The 20,471-nt window shown below is 39.0% G+C and overlaps 2 protein-coding genes across 3 annotated transcripts; both read right to left on the bottom strand.

Moving 5' to 3' along the window:
- Positions 1 to 1,068: 1,068 nt before the first annotated feature.
- Positions 1,069 to 5,562, bottom strand: LOC122145862 (cysteine-rich with EGF-like domain protein 2-A). Of its 2 annotated transcripts, none has more exons than XR_006160595.1 (5): positions 5,430 to 5,562; positions 4,302 to 4,424; positions 3,629 to 3,711; positions 2,260 to 2,370; positions 1,069 to 1,177 (listed from the first exon to the last, which is right to left on the bottom strand). XR_006160595.1 is itself a non-coding variant. In XM_042761435.1 (5 exons), the coding sequence occupies exons 2-5, from the start codon at positions 4,416 to 4,418 to the stop codon at positions 1,136 to 1,138; spliced, it is 360 nt and encodes a 119-aa protein (XP_042617369.1). In that variant the 5' UTR covers positions 4,419 to 4,424; positions 5,430 to 5,548; the 3' UTR covers positions 1,090 to 1,135. The 2 variants fall into 2 exon arrangements, 1 of the variants encoding a protein (XP_042617369.1); XM_042761435.1 differs by having other exon boundaries at positions 1,090 to 1,184; positions 5,430 to 5,548.
- Positions 5,563 to 6,981: 1,419 nt separating this feature from the next.
- LOC109094520 (interleukin-17 receptor C-like) lies at positions 6,982 to 20,225 on the bottom strand. The gene is given in 15 exon segments (XM_042762999.1): positions 6,982 to 7,862; positions 7,941 to 7,979; positions 10,434 to 10,529; positions 10,641 to 10,692; positions 10,783 to 10,836; positions 11,054 to 11,271; positions 11,621 to 11,672; positions 12,135 to 12,200; positions 12,288 to 12,430; positions 15,688 to 15,723; positions 15,832 to 15,961; positions 16,584 to 16,798; positions 16,871 to 16,999; positions 17,108 to 17,135; positions 20,059 to 20,225. Coding segments are annotated over 15 exon segments (2,070 nt in total). The 5' UTR covers positions 20,164 to 20,225; the 3' UTR covers positions 6,982 to 7,155.
- Between the last annotated feature and the right edge of the window lie 246 nt (positions 20,226 to 20,471).

Here is a 20,471-nt window from a genome sequence, read left to right as displayed (position 1 = left end):
CTTCCACTCACTACTACGAATCTACATCCCCATCCAGAAGTCTGAGATCTGCTAGTGAGCGCGCCTCGTGGTACCATCCCAGAGAGGACTCAAAACTCACTTTCCAGAATATTCTCGTTCACACATTCCTGGCTGGTGGAATGATCTTCAAACCCCTCTCCGGAATCTGAAATCCTGACAATTTTCAAGTGACAGACTGGAAAACTCATCTCTTTCAAAGCTACTACTTTACTTCATCATAAAAAAATCCTTCTCTTTATTTATTCCTTCCTTTTCTAGCTTTTAATTATTCGAACAATGCCTGAAAACTTAGTATTACGAGCACTTTCCTGTGTCTGTTTGCCCCTTTAAGAAGAATCACTATTATGTATTCCCCAATTGTAAGTTGCTTTGGATGAAAGCTTCTGCAAAATGACTAAATGTAAAATGTAAATAACTGCATGATAGTATCATTAAATGACCACGAGAATAATATGTTCTCCAGAATTGGTAAGATATTCTAAACTCAACCTATCGTTGGACGAATAGTTTATAAAGTGTTAATTATTAATTCTGACTCATTACTGTTTAACTCAGTCCTGGTTCACGGATTTGTATACCTTTGGGTCTATGATCCTGATTCCCTTACATAGTAACTATACCTTCAACAGTTCTACTCTGAAATACTTTAAGATTCATGATCAACAGTTCTACTCTGAAACAACATAACAACCATGAGACCGATAGGTCCTATCAACCGATTTGGTGTATCTGAGCAAATATTACATTATTTCAGTTGCTGTAAGGCAGAGATACTCAAATTACCTAGCTTGGGAGCCAATATTACAAAACGATGTTTGACCAGAGATCAGTGAATGTGTGGGAGAGAGAGAGTGAGAGAGAAAGGGGAGGAGAGAGAGAGAGATGGAAAAGAGAGAAGAGGAGAGAGAGAGAGAGAGAGTGTGTGTGTGTGGTGGTGTGTGTGTGTATGTGTGAAGTGTAAAGAGAGAGAGAGAGAGTGTGTGTGTGTGTGTGTGTGTGTGTGTGTGTGTGTGTGTGTGTGTGTGTGTGTGTGTGTGTGTGTGTGTGTGTGTGTGTTTGAGCACCTGCACATTCAGGCCCGTAGTGTCCAGGTGGGCAGCACAGTCTGAGCTCCTCAATGCACAGCCAGTCGAACAGGTCTGGAGCCTCCTGCTGTCTGTAACCTCACACACAACACAATTCTCATACATACAACGTCTTGCATGTCAACCAACAATTTCCACATCATCAATGACACGCAGGTAAGTTTACTCAGAGTAAACAGATGATAATTTGTTCTGTACTTCTGTTCTTAATTGTAATGATAACGGTAATCATGTGTATGTATGTGTATATATGTGTGTGTGTGTGTGTGTGTGTGTGTGTGTTTCTATGAATTTTATTATTATGATGATTATAGGTGTGTTGTATGATGGGTAGTGTGCAACTAGCTGGTTGATGGCAGTTTGTGTATGTATTGTAGGTATTGTGTGCGTGCAGGCGTGTGCATGTACTGTATTATGTTACTCATTTAAACAGCAGTCACTGGATTTTATGTGTCCAAGATAATTTTCCTTCGGGACAATAATGTCTATCTAATCTAATCTAATCTAATCTAATCTAATCTAATCTAATCTAATCTAATCTAATGTACTTACACTCTGAACAGAACCTGTTTGATCAGTCTCTCTTTTTTAATTATGTAGCATAAAGCAAAATATATATAATCTTTGTTCACAGTCATCAAAATCTTTGGTGTCAATGAAGCACAGGGAAGGGGAAAGATTAAAAAAACTAGATCAGTAAAGTTAGAGAACAAACTGTGAAGATGGCTTGAGAGGGCCTAGCAGGAGATTTTGAAGCTGTTGTAAAAGTCTGAAGTTTGAAAGTTAGGATAGTCATTAAGCTTTGCTGATGATAGACAGCTTAAACACTCTATAAGTCTTACTGTACAAAAGTTTTGACCCCCTCGATGAAAGTCTATGTGACTTTCTATGACTGTGTGTCATAGTTTTGATTGTCTGTTCAACGAAATTCATAAGTCTGATCAGTTAAAAAATATATATCAACCCGAGTCAGACAAGTCTGAATGTCTGACCCGAGTTTAAGGATTGTAGCTTGAAAAATCTCATCGGCGATACAGTCCAAATGTAGTCTCAGAAGAAGCAGCTTAAATTCCCACTTTCTCAAGCCTGCCTAATGACTGCACAACCAGCCAGTAATGTAAATCACAAACAAGCAAAAGAAGAAGACCGGCACCTGTGAAACCACCATGTCTCCACCTGGTCCTCTATCTGCTCCAGCAGCCTGTTGCAGTCAAAGTCAGTCTTGTCACATGCAGCCTCTACGATCTCTAACAGACGCGTTTCACTGCAAACACACACACACACACACACACACACACACACACACACACACACACACACACACACACACACAGAGGAGAGTCTGTGAAACAAAGGCTGCAGACCGAACATTGAGATCATATACCAGGACGGACAGTCTTCTGCTCTGCAATAACGCTGCGAGTGGATCAGTAAAGATGTATAGCCATTAGTAAACTGTGAATTAGGTTAAAAACGAGAGCACAGCACAGTGTTGTTAGACCGGCATGTAGTGCTGTCCTGAGCTTGAGTCCCGAGCTTTTCTGATCCCGTCCCCACTTCGCTTCCTGTCCACTACTGTCCTATCGAAATAAAGGCATAAAATGGCAAAAATAAAATCTAAAAAAAAAAAGCTAAAAATAAAACACTGCTGATCTTTGAAAAACTGTAATCTGATTGAGATTGTGATGTTAGTCCAACATGTTCTTCAGCCACAAAGTTTTTGCAGACACAGAAGCAGAATGTTAAAAAGTGAAGTTACTGTACTGGTGAAGAAAGTGAACTTGGAACAAAACAGATCTGATCTAGATATTTCTGATTATCCGACAAGTCCCTCAGCCACAGTACTCTTGCAGGGATCTGGAAACGGATTTCGGGGCTCTCTGACAATCTGCATAATGAAAGCGCTTGTTCTTCAGTCTTCAGGAGTTCGTTGTTTTCTTGGATAAGCGCAACACCTCTTTCTTGAATTTGCATGGTTTGCCAGGGTACCAGGATCTTCATTTAGGAAATCCTGACGGAGATCAGTGTTCTGTCATTGTTGTGACACGTAGCCAAGTATGGTGTCGCATAATCAGAATTTGTGGTCTGCAATTTAACCCATCCAATGCACACACACCCGGAGCGGCAGCACCTCAGTCATGGTTACTGAAGGTGGAAGAGACTCCAACCCACGACCTTCAGGTTACAAGTCCGACTCTCTAACCATTAGGCCACTACTGCCCCTGCTTCTAGTGGAGAAACAAAGGGGTAGCTGTGGCCTAATGGTTAGAGGCTCATCTGATATCAGAAACAGTCAAACGTTTATCAAAAAAAAAAACCAGCATAAACAAAACTAAAAATAACCTGAATTACATTTTGAAAAAAATAAACATTCTTTGAGCAAACACTAAACCACAAATCATCTGGATGCTGTTTTGCGTACATTACATACTTTTAGTGGAGAAAGAAATGAGGGGGTGAGATTTTCATTTAAACAAAAAAAAAAAAAAATACCCCCCAATAAGGGCCACCCTAATGTTTACCTGCGTGCATATTTCGCCAGCTTCTCCTCCTCCCAAGCTGTGTTCCCTCCTCCAAAGTTCTTATTGGCTGTTCGCTCCAAACCCTAATGAAAGAAGCACCAACTGAACTGAACTGAACTGAACTGAACTGAACTGAACTGAACGATTCAATGTTCTTGTCAACATACAAGCCCTTCACACTGGGTTTAGAGAATGATGCATAAATTCATCACACACTGTTATTTCTGTCATTTGTAAGACTTTTATATTAAAACGTTCTATTAAAATATTTTTTGGATGTTGTTTATTTCTATGTTTTGTGCATATAAAAGAATGTGTTTAAAAAAATGAAAATAACAACAAAAAAAGACAGATGTCTGCACATTCATTATAAATTACATAGATTTTAAGAAGTATTAACTGCAGGCTCAGAAGGTTTATTTAGAAAATCAGAGCAATATTTGGATCTGTCAGGTCTTCCTGAGGATGAGGACTGTACCTGATGAAGACCTGACTGACTGAAACACTGCACTGGTGTTTGGTAAATAAACTGTCTGTAACTCTCAGGCTGCTGATATTTATCTTTTTTTTATTTATTGTCATTTACTATTTTGTTTTTTGTTTTCCATATAAATTGAAGCTCATTCAAGACCGTATTTGACTCTGAAGTAAGCTACAAAGTTGTCAGCCAGACCTTGATGAAGCGGTCAGTGAGTCTGCGGCAGGTCTGACAGGGCGCCGTCCTCACCGTCCCGACAGACAGGAGCGAGCACAGCACCAGCACTGACACGAGCGGCCACGACCAGCACATCCCGTCCTGCACACACACACACACACGGATCATTCACACTACACACAACAGCTTTAACATACGTGTGTTTTCACTTTTCATCTTGACACACAAAGTCAGGGGTCTGCCAATATTTTTTCCACACTGTTTACAGTAGTTTATGATCAGTATATTAGAATAATTTCTGAAGGATCATGTGACACTGAACACTGAAGTAATGATGCTGAAAATTCAGCTTTGCATCACAAGAATAAATTAGATTTTAATGCATATTAAAATAGAAAAACGTTATTTTACGTCATAATATTTCACAATATAAATATTTTTCCTGTATTTCTGATCAAATAAATGTAGCACTGACGAGCATATGAAACTTAAAAAAAACATAATAAAAATTGTTCTGATCCCAAACTTTTGACCAGTAGTGTGTGTATATATATATATATACAAATATATCTATATATAGAAATATCTATATATAGAAATATTTTTTTTTTTCTTTTAATCCAAAACATTTTCACTAGTGGTCTCAGACTTTGGACCTGACGGCTTGTGATAAATATGACATGAAAGAGCCATATGGTGTGTTGTGGTTATGAGGCTCAAAAGCATCCTTAGACTGCTCAAGCCCTTATGGATTTCCAGAAAGATCAGCTCCTCTTCCTGTCTGATGTTTGTTTGGGGCAGATCTGATCTGGACTCTTCCCTCAGTCCAGTGATGCTGATGCTGCTGTGATGCTGATGCTGATGCTGCTGTATGTAGGCCAGATCAAAGGTGCACAACAGCATCTGCACAGACCGAATGACTGAATGCCTGCTCGAGGTCCTATATTCATGCAACACTGCAGCTCTAGTCTTCAAATAAACGATGTCATTCGTTGCATTGCTCATGTACACAGGATTCATTAAACTGCAACAGTGTTTCTACGGCGATGGCTGCGACGCGACACTACATCGAAACAAACGCTGTTACATTTACACGCTTTTGTTTGAATACCACGTATGCCGGAGCGTTCTGTTCCGTGTACTCACTTTATAAGATCGCGTTTGGTGGTAAACAGCCTCCAAATCCCTTTGACGCGTTTCCAGGAGCAGTTATAACATCTCCGACACCGCTCGCTCTTCTAGCTCATTCTGCAGCTGATCGCTCAAGTCCCGCCTCCTCGTGTAAACAGCCAATCCTTTCAAAGAACGATTCTGATGCGCCAATCAGACCGCCGTGTGCCGTGGATCATGTTTCGTCAACGCCTGCCCACTTATTTAACCTTATGGCGACACACACATATATGTGTGTGTGTGTGTGTGTGTGTGTGTGTGTGTGTACGTATATACGTATAATATTATATATATATATATATATAATTTATTTTAGATATTTATTTAGATATTTATATGAATGTATGTTTTTTTTTTTTTTGTTTGTTTTACACATGCGAACTGACATGTCATTTAATTAAAAAATCACTAGTTGCTGAACATAATTATACAAATAAACCAATAGGGGAGACGGGCTAGTTGTCACACTTTTTACTGTATAGGCATACAACTTCAAACCACAAATATTTTTCAAAAATATGATAAAAGACAAATCAATCATGCAACCGGACACCTGACTCAAAAGCTTACAGTTACATCGAATACGAGAAATATAGCTTATTACCATCTGTGTTTCTAAGATACAGCCTTTGTGCCTCCTCTGTACTCCATATGGCACGGCAGTTTAATTGTGCATTAGTCAGAGGAAAAAAGTGACTTCTCTCACAGTTTTGACCTTCTCTTACATTTGTCTTCGGAGTTCTGTCATGTTTTGTGTGTCTTCATGTTCTCAAGAGGGAGGCCAGCTGGTCTCTTGTGGTTTCTTATGTAAAACAAGCTCTGGTCCATCCTGCAGACTCTATTCTGAGCTTGAGATAAGGCATACATTTACATATCATTTATACATTCTTACATCAGCGTCAGACTGAGTTCGTTCAGACCTGGGCAGTTTCCTGAACACCAGTCATCATGCGGGTCACACAGTGTCTATAGGTGCGGTCACGTTAGATTTCATGGGTTAAAAAAAGCTCCAATGTTATATTATCAATAGTGATTTATAAAGCACAGCTCACACAGAAGTCCCTTTCAAACCCAAGCAGCTTCATGTTGGTGAAGGCGGTGAATCCACACGATCAACCCGAACATGAGAAATCCTCGTGCCAAACTCCAGATCACACAGACTCCTTCCAAAATGACTGGATTTCGCTCGTGAAATTTCACTGAGCTGCGCTACTTCTGAGTACACGTTAAGGGAATAGTTCACTAAAAACAAAAACATGATGAAAATGCTCACTCACAAACCAAGATCAGGATGAGTTTGTTTCTTCATCAGGTTTGTTAGAAATGTAGCACTGCATCAGTGTCTCAGCAATGGATGCTCTGCAGTGAATGGGTGCCGTCAGAATGAGAGTCCAAACAGCTGATAAAAACATCACAATAATCCACAAGTAATCCACAGCACTCCAGTCCAGTCCATCAGTTAATGTCTTAATGCTGGATGTGTTTCAGCTTCTGTCTTCTCCAGATGTTGGACTGGAGTGCTGTGGATTATTGTGATGTTTTTATCAGCTGTTTTGCGTGAACTGTTCCTGTAAGAGCCTTGTTTCTGTCCAGAATAAGGTCCAGCAAGGACCAGACCTCATGCCGCTTAGTCAAAGGTCTGGCTGAGACTAGTTTAGACCCACCCTGCAGTGTCTGTTTTTGTGAGGACAGCAGGGTTCGACTAGTCTGCCTGTAGCCGGACAGTTTCCCAGGCTTCCTCCGTCTCAGGCTCTACAGAGTCCCGAGGGAGCCTTGCACGCATGTGTCCTGTAGCTCCCGCGAGCCCTTGGAGCGCCCCTGATACTGCTCTCAACGCGCCCCCTCGCACCCACCGCTCTGATACTCTTTGTCCCTTACGAGGCCCCTGCGTGAGCTCCATTATGAAGTCCAGACTCTGAGAAGGCAGGCTGAACAGAGGCAGCTCCCTGAAGAACTCCGGCAGGGCCGTCACAGGGCTCTGCCCATCAAACCAGACCAGCATGAACCGCTCTCCGGCTCGACCCAGCAGATAGTCGGCCAGAATGCAGCTCAGCGATGCGTCGAAGACCTCGGAGCACGTCAGGGACTGGACACCCCTGTTTACCCACGTCTGTCTTTCTTCTTGTGGTTTCTGCTTGGCAACTCGACAGCCCCATTCCTCGGCCCGCTCGCAGGCCGCCTGGGTCAGGACCAGCACCGCCTTCCCCCCGCGCCGCTGAACCCGGTCCAGACAGGAGTGCAGCCAGGGCACGGGCCCCAGGGCGCTGATCTCCGAGCGGCTCCACAGGTCCAGAGAGACGCTGAAGCCCACGGCGGAGAGACTGGAGCACAGACGGCACACCGGCTCAGTGACGGTGCAGTCCGCATCGAGAGGACACACCAGCAGCACCTCCACACCCCCCACCGCAGCTGAAAACACATGACCGTCACTCACAACAACTACAGGAACTGACCAGCATGAGAGGAGAGAGCATGAAGGAGACTCACGCTTCACATCGTCCACCTTCAGCCATCTGAACACGCAGCCTGTTATAGAGAGAGAAGGGTTATTACCACTCCGGCTCACAAACATACACATTTTACACAAAGATCAAAAGAATAAAAATAATACACGTAGATTAAAAATAATGCACATAGAAACTCAAGCCTGTTTTATGTATTGAGAAATTATTTCCATTACATATGATTCCATTTCTCCACCCAGTCTGCGGTACTGTAAAAGAGTGAGGACGGTCTGATGGTCTGAGGTCAGTTTCACAGTGTCTTACGTTCATCGTGTGCATGTAATTTAATGCCCTACAAACTTCGTATGCAAATATGTATACAAGGTAAAGTCTAGGGTGGAGTATGGAGCTTAACATGTGACAAAACTATTAGAATTTTAATTGTGTACATTTTAATTATTGACCAGTGTCATTCAACAAAACTGAATATTATGTGGCATTTAATATAGTTTTTAATTAGATTTTTTTTTTTACTTGACTATTGAACATTTGAAATTTAACACAATTTATTTTTTAATTTTTTTATGGCAGGGAAAACATGGTAATATGTAGTGGCCACAAGATCATTTTGTTGAGGTAAGGATAGTGGCCATGACAAAACTACTTGAACCGAACATGTCCCCTCCCTGTCACCGTAGTAACTGGCCAAAATGGTTTATTCGACTTTTCGGGGATCATCTACTCTTCCCTGTGGATGACTTTCTGTACAATCTGAATTTCGGTGTTTTGAATTTTAGAATATTGAATTTAATGTTTTGAATTTCTTCTTCATCTTGAAAACTTGAAGCTGTATTTTTTAAAACTGGATATTTGCAGTCTAAGAATTCAGAACAAAAAATCCGCTGTTTGAAAATACATGTCTACAAAAAAATCTGCCATAAAAAAATCAATCAAATTAATTGTGTTAAATTTCAAATGTTCAATATTCAAGTTAAAAAAAAAACTGTTAAATGCCACATAAAATTCAGTTTTGTTAAATGACAAGTGTGAATAATTCAAATTTAAATAGTTTTGTCATATTTTAAGCTCCATAGTGGAGGGGTTGGTTTAGACCTGAAATAATCAACAGGATCAACAGGGAAAAACTTTTAACCATGAAAACACTTGAATCTGACTATTTTCTCAATCAGATTCCAAAATAGCTTGCACACACTGCAGCAGTGCCATAATGTGTGTTTACATACGTTTTCGTCACATGAACATGTGAATCACATGAATCCCTGCCAGACCTGAGTCTCGAAGTCACACTCTCTAACCATTAGGCCACGACTGTTTTGTTTGGAATACATAAATCCACATGAAAAGGAAAATGTGAATCAGACTGCAAAATTTATTCTTCATATTAGCACAACTTTCCGAATCTGAACTAGGACTGGAGTAATTCCTATTGAGGAAAATTAGAGCATGTCAAGATACCTATTAACTGACCATTGTCCCAACCACTGACTTCATACATAGCAGTGCTAGTTTCATGTCTCTCTGCGCTCTCTTTGTTCTGCTCATCCTGTTGAGTGTTTATTTTGTCATGATGACCAGCTGACCTTTCAACAGTACAGTATATATTTTCCACCAGTATGCCACTGTTTTCTACACGCATACGAATTCGTAGCTTTAATGGGGTTCAATTATAGTTGCACAATTTCAGCTATTATTGCAAATTAAAAACCTGATAAATTATTTTTAAAAAGGTAAAAAGGAGTTTTAAAAGTTCTAAAAGTCTGGGGTAAGATTTTTAAAATGTCTCTTCTGCCCAACAAGGCTACATTTATTTGATCAAAAATACAGCAAAAGCAGTATTACTGTGAAATATTATTAGAGTTTTAAACAGCTGCTTTCTATGTGAATCTCTGTTAAACTGTAATTTATTTCTGTGATGCGCAGTCTTCAGTGTGACATGATCTTCAGGAATCATTCTAATACACTGATTTAACCTGCTCAATATATTATAATGATTTCATGTATATTTGAGTTTTAATAGGTTTTCATGTTGTCTTAGCCATTTTATTCCTCTTAACCATTTTCATGTGTGTATGACTCTGGGTCTGCTGAACAGTATAAAGGAGGCAGCATGACAAACAGACAGGGTCTTTGACCAAAAGCTGGATGAGGAGTTACCTTTGTGGACTTACCATTCCAGAACTGCACTTTATTGGATTATCACCTTCTTTGGATTGTATATACACCCGTGGACACTTCTCACATTCATATTTGGACTTACAGCATGCTGGAATTCTTAAGGACTGTTTTAAGGGATTTCTAGTTTTATTGTGGTGTTTTAAGTCCCTTGTGAACATTGTAAATACATATTTGATTTTCACTTTTAACATTGTTGTCTGACTTTTTAAACACTCAAAGCCCCCCACACAGTTTAATCTGACCCCATTTTAAATTCATGTAATTCGGCCAGTAAAGCCGATCATTACACTGAAAACCGTTGTGCTGCTTCCTGTTTTAGTGTAATCTGTGTTCTACTCACTCTTCAGTGTGCCCTGCACTGCATAGGCTGCCAGCACCGACAGACTCACGAGCAGCGCACACAGCACCAGCGGCACGCTCCAGCGATCCCTCGACACTGCAGCAGAGAAACAACCAGCTGGTATTACATCACATCTGTGATGCTTTATGTTGTAGTACTAAAGTTAAAACTGCTCCCTATGTAGAACTAATGGATGTGAGTTCTTGCCTTCAAAAGGACACACTGGTCCCAGGAAACCATCCGTTCCCGCCACTTTAACCTGGACAAGAGACACAACGCTGCCAGTTCCCCAAAACACACAGGTATGTCAGAAATTAACTGCAAACGTGATAAAATACATATTAGGTACCTGCACACACAATGAAGGATGGCGCTCCACTTGTACAAACTCTCCTTTTAACTGCTGTTAAAAGATGAAAGAAAAATAAGTGTAAGAGAAGTATACTTCAGAAGCACACTTGAGTTTACTTGTACTGTCAAGTCAAGTCTCATGATTACTATAGCTTATACAGTTCTCATTCTTGTGATTTTTGAATCAACCCCTAACCCTAATTATTATTAAACGTCACCATGTGACTTGTCCTGCACCATATTAGATATCTCAAGCACATGTTTCACACCCAGTGTCTGTGCTGGGTCTCTATCCAGCTGTCATTCAGCCGGGTGTGGACCTGAGATCTGCTGCTGACCGCATGGCAGCTGCTGTCCAGTCCTGAGCCCTTCCTACACAACCACAGCTGAGCCTCCAGCCTGCAGGGGGCGCTGAGACTCCAGACCAGAGCCTTGTGATGAGCTTCAGTCTCTGCCAAAGACACGGACACGCTGGAGCCTGAGACAGCTGAGAACCAAACCAGAGCGAAACACTTGTGAGGTTAGACAGTGTTTGCACTGACTGCATTATTTACTGAACTGAAGAATATAATTTCTATGATTTCCTCCAAAACAAACAAAACTGTCCTTTTTCTCATTTTAAATGTGCTTACAGTGGAGATCTATAGAGCTTGTGAGATGGAGGTTGAAACTTGTGTCTTTCCTTCGCTTTAGTCCAACATGAAAATGTGTTTATTCTACTACTGGTAGTACTAGTAGTACTTTCCTACTCCCTTCTAGAAAGCCATTTCCAGCCTGTAAACCTTTGAGTGTATCGAGCTGCGGCTGAATATTTTGAATATATTTGAATGCCATACCTGTTTCGTTCAAAAATGGACAATACTCGGTTCGAGGAAAGTTTCCCCAAATCTATGTAAAGGTAGAAAGAGAATAAGCATCAGTTAAAGACCAAGAAAAACTGCAGCAACAACAACAACAATAATAATACTGTAGCTTCCCACATAACTAATTTACTTTCTTGGTAGACAGTTTTTACATAGTTCTCGCATGTTCAAATATAAACATCGCTGTATTAGCTTTCAATCTTTAGTCAGTGTTATTTATTTGAAAGAAAATCTATTCTGTATCTTTGTATGCATGACTTTAGTGATGCTTTTTTATTTATTTGTTTACTAATTCAATAATTCAACTTTTCCTTAATTCAACCCTGTTCTAACTTGTACTATTCTAAACCATGCCTGAAACTTTGTAAAACGAGCACCTCTTGTGTCTTACTGCCTCTTTATGATAAATCACTTGCTGTATTCCTCATGTATTAGTCACTTTAGATAAAAGTGTCTGCTAAAATGAATAAATGTAAATAAACATTACCTCGAAGCACAGACAGGGGGGCGACAGAGCTGAGTAAAAAGCTCAAAACTCATGGCTGGCATTATTCTTTACATTAAGGAAGACACAGAAAAAGAAGTCAAAACTTAAATGAACCAATTAAGTGCAAATGTATTATAGAGCACCGTGACCTACCCATTCCACCTTGAGACAGCGTCCCTTCCTGCCCAGCTTCTGGCATGCAGAAAACTCCTGGAAACTCTCTTTATCTTCATTGGCCACATACAGTTTCATTGCTCCTGTCACATTGTCAGTTTTCTTGTGCAGCTTGGGGGGGGCTGGAAGACAAAGCCAATGAGAGGAGGTTAGGGATAGGGGCTTAATGATTACTGATGAGTCCAGCAGATCTATGAAAAAAACCTCATTGACTAAATCAGATAAAGCTTTTTGCCAACTCAAAATGTCAGACGGACTACAAGACGTTATTCTAAAGTTGTCCTCTAGAGGGAACCTCAGGATAAGAATCAGTTTCCATCACTCTAAAAAACAAATAAATAATTTTACAGAGGTAAATGTTTAGAGGTAAAAAAAAACAAAAACAAAAATAAAAACACAACCTGTGCTTCATATCCTTATGTATATTTGTCTTCCTGAAAATTAAAATTTACAAACTGATATCTAGGTTCACACGTAGACAGGTTTTAAGGGTTTCAGCAATAAATCTCAGGGATGAACTGTTAATATCAATGTGAATGACACATGAATGTTCATAAATTAAAATGTGTAAATGGCTCAGAATAATGACTTTTAGTAAACAAGCTACAAAAAAATATCATTATAGTTTCATAATGATGAATAAACTTTCAAATTCAATTCCCGTCTCGAGGTCCTTTACCGATCCCGCTCCCCTCTCTCCACCCAATGCTTTCCTGTCATCTCCAAAGCCATAGAAAACCCATAAATATAACTTTTTTTCGTAAATGAACCTTGTAAGTCATGTCTTCCAGGAGGCAAATGCAATTTCACCCTCCAAAAGTAAACTACCTATTCCCTGAGACTCTACCTGTCCCTCTACATGGTGGGCTATGGTACCAGTTGCATAGAAACCCCTAAATATTTTTTGGAGAGGAATATACTCCCCAATATGCTACAGCTCCCCCTCCACTCCTGAACCCTATGTCTGCTCTGACACGATCGTGGAGGCTGTCCTTGAACTCTCTGTGCTCACCAGGCCATGCTCCACCCATGGTTTCTTGCTCCGCTGCTCTGCATTTACTTCTGGCTCCAACGTGGTCACAATCTCCACCAAATCCTCTTTGGGCCTCCTGATCCCCTAGCTCTGGCCCTCGATGTACCACCTGCAGAATTTTTGCAGAGCACTTTCCTCCACCAACTCTAATCAAACACATCTGAACCAGCTCATCAGAGTCTTCAGGACTACTAGAAAGATACAGGCAGGTGAGTTTGAATCAAGGTTGGAGCAAAACTCTCCAGGACCGATGTTGGCCACCCCTGGTCTAGTTAGTCCTGTTAACCCCAGGGTATATAAACCCTTGTGTTTTCTTTTACTTTCTTTTACATTTCAATTACTTTAAGAAAATGTTTTTGAATGAAAGATACATTTTTCTATGGCTTATTTAGCTCATATTTGCCAAGGGTAACATCTGTGGAGGGCACTGAATGATGTGAAAATACATAATGGCCTGGTTTCATAAAGAGGGTTAGGTTAAGCAAGGATTAGGCAATAGGTCAATTAGGACATTTAAGTAGTTTTTATAAATGTACCTTAGAAAAAAACCTTACTCTGGTGTGCATCTTGAGACAAAATAAAGGCACTGACATATTTTAAGATCAACTCAGATTTACATTTTAATCTGGGATTAGGCTTAAATCTTGTCTGTGCAAACCGGGGGCATATGTAAATTATGCAATTACTGATTTAAAGGAATTTCTCGAGCCACGCAAATGATCTTGTGGTGCTACTAGCACACTTAGCCAATTGTCAACTCTCATATATTTTTTAAACAAAAAAGTAATGTTTTCTTGGGATATATTCATGATATGCCGCCAGGGTGTGACATTTATTTGTTGCTGAAATATTTGTAAAACCCTACTACATGTACCTTATATAATACTTCATACTCATAAGAAATAACCAATATGTACTTTTATGACACTAAGCCAGTAACATGTAACTTTCCCTGGACCTGCCCTATTTAAATGAATTTTCCCTTTTAAGTAAACTTTTCCATAATGGATTGGTGTTTGCCATTAGTGTTTGATTTCAGGGTAGCTACAGCTGCTGCTTTTTACACAGAGTTTGTTGGCATTCACTGAAGTAGTTTGAACTAGTCTTTACAGTGCATTCAAACTACACGCTTCATCAGGATACATGATGCCTTGGAAATCGAACCTGTGATCTGTAACTTTATTACCGTTTTTCTCAGTCGCTTTGGTGCATTTCTCGAATCATCCTTAATATTTGCAAAGAAGTATGTGCATTTCTCAAAACAATTCGCACAAACAGCACCACACAATGGGTTACCTGCAAAAGGCTGTAACTTACTCAAAATCTTTAGTTCATCTCTCAAAAGCAAGTATTTATGTCAATGAAAATATCAGTGCTATCAGAATGAAAAGTCCTTGTGTCATTGTTCACAAACAAGATAGTCAAAATGCTTAGTCATGTTGTCAATATAACAGTGCACTTTGTTAGTGTTTTCTGATGTAAACTATGGCAACATTTTGGATGACAGTTACTGTATTGAAGAGTATGCCATATGCTTATGTATACAGTATATATCCATTACAAAAGTACAAATTTACACATTACTGTATGTGGGATATTGACTGAAAGAGGCTGGATAATTTTCCTAGTTACACTTTTACTAGTGGTCTGACAAAAAAACAAAAAAAAAAAAAAAACCTTTACACTGTCATTGTGATATAGAAAAGGAAACAGAAATATGGGCACAAAGATGAAAATAAAAAATAAGTCCATAGTCAGAATTTGTAAATCTTGTGTTGTCCTCTGTCTATACAGTATATGCTTTCCAACTGAAGATTCATGAGATGAACCTATTTCAGAGAAATGCTTTATCATTGCTTGATCTACATTCTCTTTATTAGTCAAGATTCACTTGCACAATTCATGCCATATTTACGAAAAGTCTAAAAAATAATGTGTAAGAAAAAACGTGCTTGGCAGTTTATGACAGCTAGATGAACCATTCTGCATTTAATGACTTATACGATGAACTAAAGACTAGATGTTTTGAGGGGTAAGACTATTCCACAGAAAACTATATAATACATTTTGAGCAACATGACATTAGCAACTGATAATGTAGGAAACCACAGATAAATGTGCATAATCAATTGGATGAATGTACAAAAGTAATCGCAACTTGTTCAAAAGAATGAGAAACTGGTTTTATGATGTGTGTTAATGACTAGATGATGTGGAGGTTGTACAAGTAGTTTTGAGAATTTCATTTCTGATTTGAGAAATGCACCAAAGTGACTGAGAAAAACTGTATTGCCACTCTACCAGTCACATAAACTAGACAGTTAAACTGGACACCTCTTAACTTACCCTTACAGAAGATGGCATCTAAACCCTTGGAACACACTGAAAGAGAAAAATGCATTGGTGCCATCCATCAACGAATGTTCAGCAGTCATTTTCGTGTCTCAAATACTTAGTGAAAGAGGTGTGCATGTTTTATAGCATATTTACCTTCCTCTTTTGAAGGAAGATCGACAAGTTTACTTTGTGCATGATTGCAAGTGTTTGTGCATGAAGAATGGACTACAACAGAACTGCCGAGCTCTGCCTCCGGTATCTCCACCACTAAAGACATCCACACCTACGACACATACACCTGAAACAATCAGCTCATCCAGAACAACACTTCACAAATCAAAGCCAAACTAGAAAAGGTTTAAATATGATGTTAGCTTGACAAAGCCTTGCACAAAATTTGAAAAATGTCTGAAGCTGAGGCTTTAAGTCTAGTCTTGAGAGAACTTGCAGGTTGAAAGGTATGCCAACATTATCTTATCTGAATACTTGAGGAGATTTAAGAGAGATATGAAAGAGATTTGAAAGCTGCTAAGGTGTTCTGCTTGGTAGACCATTGGTATGTGACAATAGATAGATAGATAGATAGATAGATAGATACACAGACAGACAGACACACAGACAGACAGATAGATAGATAGATAGATAAATAGATAGATAGATAGATAGACACACAAACAGACAGATATATAGACATACAGACAGATAGACAGATATATAGACAGACAGACAGATAGATAGATAGATAGATAGATAGATAGATAGATAGATAGATATATACATACATATATTGACCTGTGACAGATTAAAAAAAAAAAAAAAAATACATAGATAGATAGATAGATAGATAGATAGATAGATAGATAGATAGATAGATAGATAGATAGATAGATAGACCATCTGTTGACCTGCAGTGTAGCTTTGTCATCAAACGCTGAGGAACGGACTGTGAACCGGAGCGTGCTGGAGTGGCTCTGTGAAGAGTATGTGTAACACACACGAACAGTGGCGGCAGACGTCATGTTGTCAAGGTCTTCTTGATGAGCGCCTCCATGCATTTCCTCGTGGGGCTCCTCTGCCTCTTCATCACCACTGCCATCACCCGTCACAGCTTGATCTGCATCTAACACAGCATCAACACACCTCAAGACATCATCCTGCTGTCAGAGAAACCAAACCGACTGTGATGACGCACCTGTGACTGTGACGTTCACCAGGACTTTCAGGCACAAGCTCCAGGTCTGCTGCTTCTGGCACTGCACACTGTAGGCATCTAGACTGCTCACATAGACATGCTCGTCATCCTGAATACAGGTACGGCCACCTAAGACAAGACAATTAGACAAATGAAGGCAGTGAAGTGCACAGGTCTGCCAGTCAGGGTGAAACATCTGTCATACACTAATTCACACATCCATCTAGGTTTTCTTACCTGATTTTACTTCACAGTAAATTATACCCTGCAGAGACAGAACAATGAACAAAGATTCAGTCACATTAACACACTAACAGAAATCACTTACATAATATTTATAACACACACAGAGACATATACATCACATGACATATATATATATATTAGGGCTGTCCTCGACTAAGGATTTTTTCTGGTCGACTTCATTTTAAGCATTAGTCGACCGCCCGACCGGATGTGATGTATCCTAGTCAAAACTATCGGCCCGAGGTCAGAATTGCCCATATTTTGTTCACTTTAACATCATTCTTTAAACACTATTTCTGTGAAATGGTGCTTTAGAATAATTATGGCAGAAATAATTATTTTATAATTATTAAATCATTATTTACGTTGATTAGCCCCATAAAACCCACTGTTTTTATTTTGATATGTGACGATGCATTTCATACATTAATTATATTCATTAAAATTATTAATTTTACCGTGGTAAAACTTTCAAACTGGTCGTGCAGCAACTGTTACCTTGGCATATTCACCATGGTAAAATCAATAATTTTAATGAATATAATTAATGTATGAATGCATCGTCACATATCAAAATAAAAACAGTGGGTTTTATGGGGCTAATCAACGTAAATAATGATTTAATAATTATAAAATAATTATTTCTGCCATAATTATAGTATTACATAATACTATAATATTATGTCTATGGAGGGGATAATACTATAATATTATGTCTATGTTTATGAGTTTAATGCTTAAACAAACATGCGTGAGGAACCCGAGATGATCAGAGATGGATTCATTAATATTTTATTTAGAATTATTATATTATTTATTATAGAAATTATTACATTATTAAATTATTATATTAACCATATAGGCCTTGCCATACAGCCTTACCAGACTGTATTACGTGCGATAGTCAGCCAGGGCCGGTGCCACGGGGGGCCCCTCACCCAAGATGAGTATGAAAATAGATTTTAATTATGAAATATAATGGTTTACTTAAAAAATATATTTGCCAAATGCATAGGCTTTCTAGCAATAATATGATGCTACTATAGCAACAATTTAGGACAGTGTTTCACAAAGTCGCATTTTAATTGTTTCTCTGACACAAATTCCCGTGCAAGCGGTGCAACTAAGAAAGCAGCACTAAGCTATGATGAATTTGTTAATTATTTCGCTGTATTGTTATTTTTTGTTGCTGTTCAAGTTGTTCTAACTTAAAATGCTGCATCTGTTAAATGGGTCACAGTGAATGTATTATGTCAGGGAATCGGTCGTCATGAGCTTGTGTTTCACTGTAAGGCAGACACAATTAAGTGTTTCTGGTGGTCGTGGTGGTATCACTTGTCTATATTGGTGGTAAAACTGCTACATAAAACTGCTCACATTTTTATTTCCTGGATGTCAGATTTTTTTTTATTTGGTGGCTATGTGATTTTGTTTTATTCAATACTCTGCCATCTGTATTTGCTAAGTAGCTTTTAATAGATTAATTCACTCAGAACGCATTTTTCATTCCACGGCTGTACTTTTCCATTGTATTTCAGTGTAAATAATATAATGTAATACTAATAATATACAAATATTGAATGTTTAATGTAAATAAAAATGTTTTATCTATTTTTGATAATCCCAGGTTTCTATGGTTTGTTTAAGAATTAAACTCGCTGGCCACGAGAAATGGATGTCGTTCCCTCAACATAACATCTGGACAAATGATCTCGTGGCCATGACATATTATCACGTTCCCACGAGTTATTATGTTGTGGCGATGTGCATAGATTGTTGTAGATAATTGCTGTCGCATGTCTCTGCTGGTTCTGCAAGAGAACAAACACACTGAGCGCATGCCGAAGAACTGCACACATGCACAAAGAAAAGATGAACTTCCTAAAACTCACATGCACGCACTGGTTTTTATACCCTAAAAATAATTCTGTATGATTTATAAGCTTGTTTCCTTATGGGATACAAAAAAATTAAATTAATGTCCCCACAAGATCAAAATTTACTGGCAATACTATCACTGTGGGGACATTTGGTCCTGAAGACGTAGATAATACCAGGTACACACTCTCACACACACACACGTTGGTATTGGTGGTTTACGTGGACTCTCCATAGGTGTAATAGTAGAAAACTGTGCATTTTTAGTATCAAAAAAAAAAACAAAATATAATGTTTTTATGGTTTTGTATTACAGGCACACAGGTAGTGTCCTCATAAACCACCTTCATATTGTAATACTACCTGTGTCATACCCAAGTCATTATACAAACTTGTGCCCTCATAAACCACCCAAACTAGTGCACACATGCACAGACACTCACACACGCACACACTTGCACGCACGCACACATAGACACTCACACACGCACACACACACAGACACACTCGCACACACACACACACACACACGCTGGTATTGGTGGTTTACGTGGACTCTCCATAGGCGTAATAGTTTTTATACTGTACAAATTGTATTTTCTATCACCCTGCACCTTAACCTACCCCTCACAGAAAACATGCATTTTTAGATTTTTCAAAAAAAACACACAATTTAGTATGTTTTTTATGTCTTTGTATTACAGGGACACAGGTAGTGTCCTCATATTGTAATACATGTGTCATACACGAGTCATTATACAAACTTGTACCCTCATAAACCACCCAAACTAGTGCACACAGACACTCACACATGCAAGCGTACACACTCGCACACAGCAAACAGCCAGATTCCCAGTAACTGTATCCATGTAGAAACATGTCTGGAACTGCAGCGACACAACTATACTACACTAAAAACTGTTAGAAAGCAGGACTGAAACAGGTTTAAAACTGTTTTATGTCTTCAGCTAATTAAGCTACTTTAGTCTCAATACGATAATTAATTAATAACTTTAAAAGTGATCAGTCTAGCCAGGAAGACAGACGTGTTGCTCGTACTGTACCTGTCCACAGGTGAGCGCATGACCGGCGCGGAGCTCGACCCTCTCCAGCGCCCGAGTGAAGACCCAGAGCGGCACAGAGAGCAGCAGCAGGGGCCACACACTCATGACGCTCTCTCTCTCTCACACATACACACACACACACACACTGATGCTGTCTGGATTCAAACTAAACTCAACAGCTCCCGCCACTCCCTTCTGAGAGAGAGAGAGAGAGAGAGAGTTTCTTTTTGGATCTATGGCTTCTGCCAAATTAAAATATTTAAGTACTATCAACTTAAATTAAACTACCTTAAAAAATAAATAAATAAATAAAAAAAAAAAAAAAAAAAAAAAAAAAAAAAAAAAAGTTGAATCCTGTATAACTGACCAAAAAGTTTAATATTGCTTATTCATGTAAAAGCACATGCTGTCAT

The sequence above is a fragment of the Cyprinus carpio genome, chromosome A8, assembly GCF_018340385.1.
Source record: "Cyprinus carpio isolate SPL01 chromosome A8, ASM1834038v1, whole genome shotgun sequence".
Lineage (NCBI taxonomy): Eukaryota > Metazoa > Chordata > Actinopteri > Cypriniformes > Cyprinidae > Cyprinus > Cyprinus carpio.
This window is presented reverse-complemented; position numbering and strand designations above follow the sequence as displayed.

Coding starts and splice junctions, on each gene's coding strand:
- LOC122145862 (XM_042761435.1), bottom strand. CDS start 4,418: ATGTGCTGGTCGTGGCCGCTCGTGTCAGTGCTGGTGCTGTGCTCGCTC. Junction 2,371..3,628: donor CTGGCGAAATATGCACGCAG/GTAAACATTAGG, acceptor GTGTGTTTGCAG/TGAAACGCGTCTGTTAGAGA. Junction 1,185..2,259: donor GAGACATGGTGGTTTCACAG/GTGCCGGTCTTC, acceptor GTTGTGTGTGAG/GTTACAGACAGCAGGAGGCT.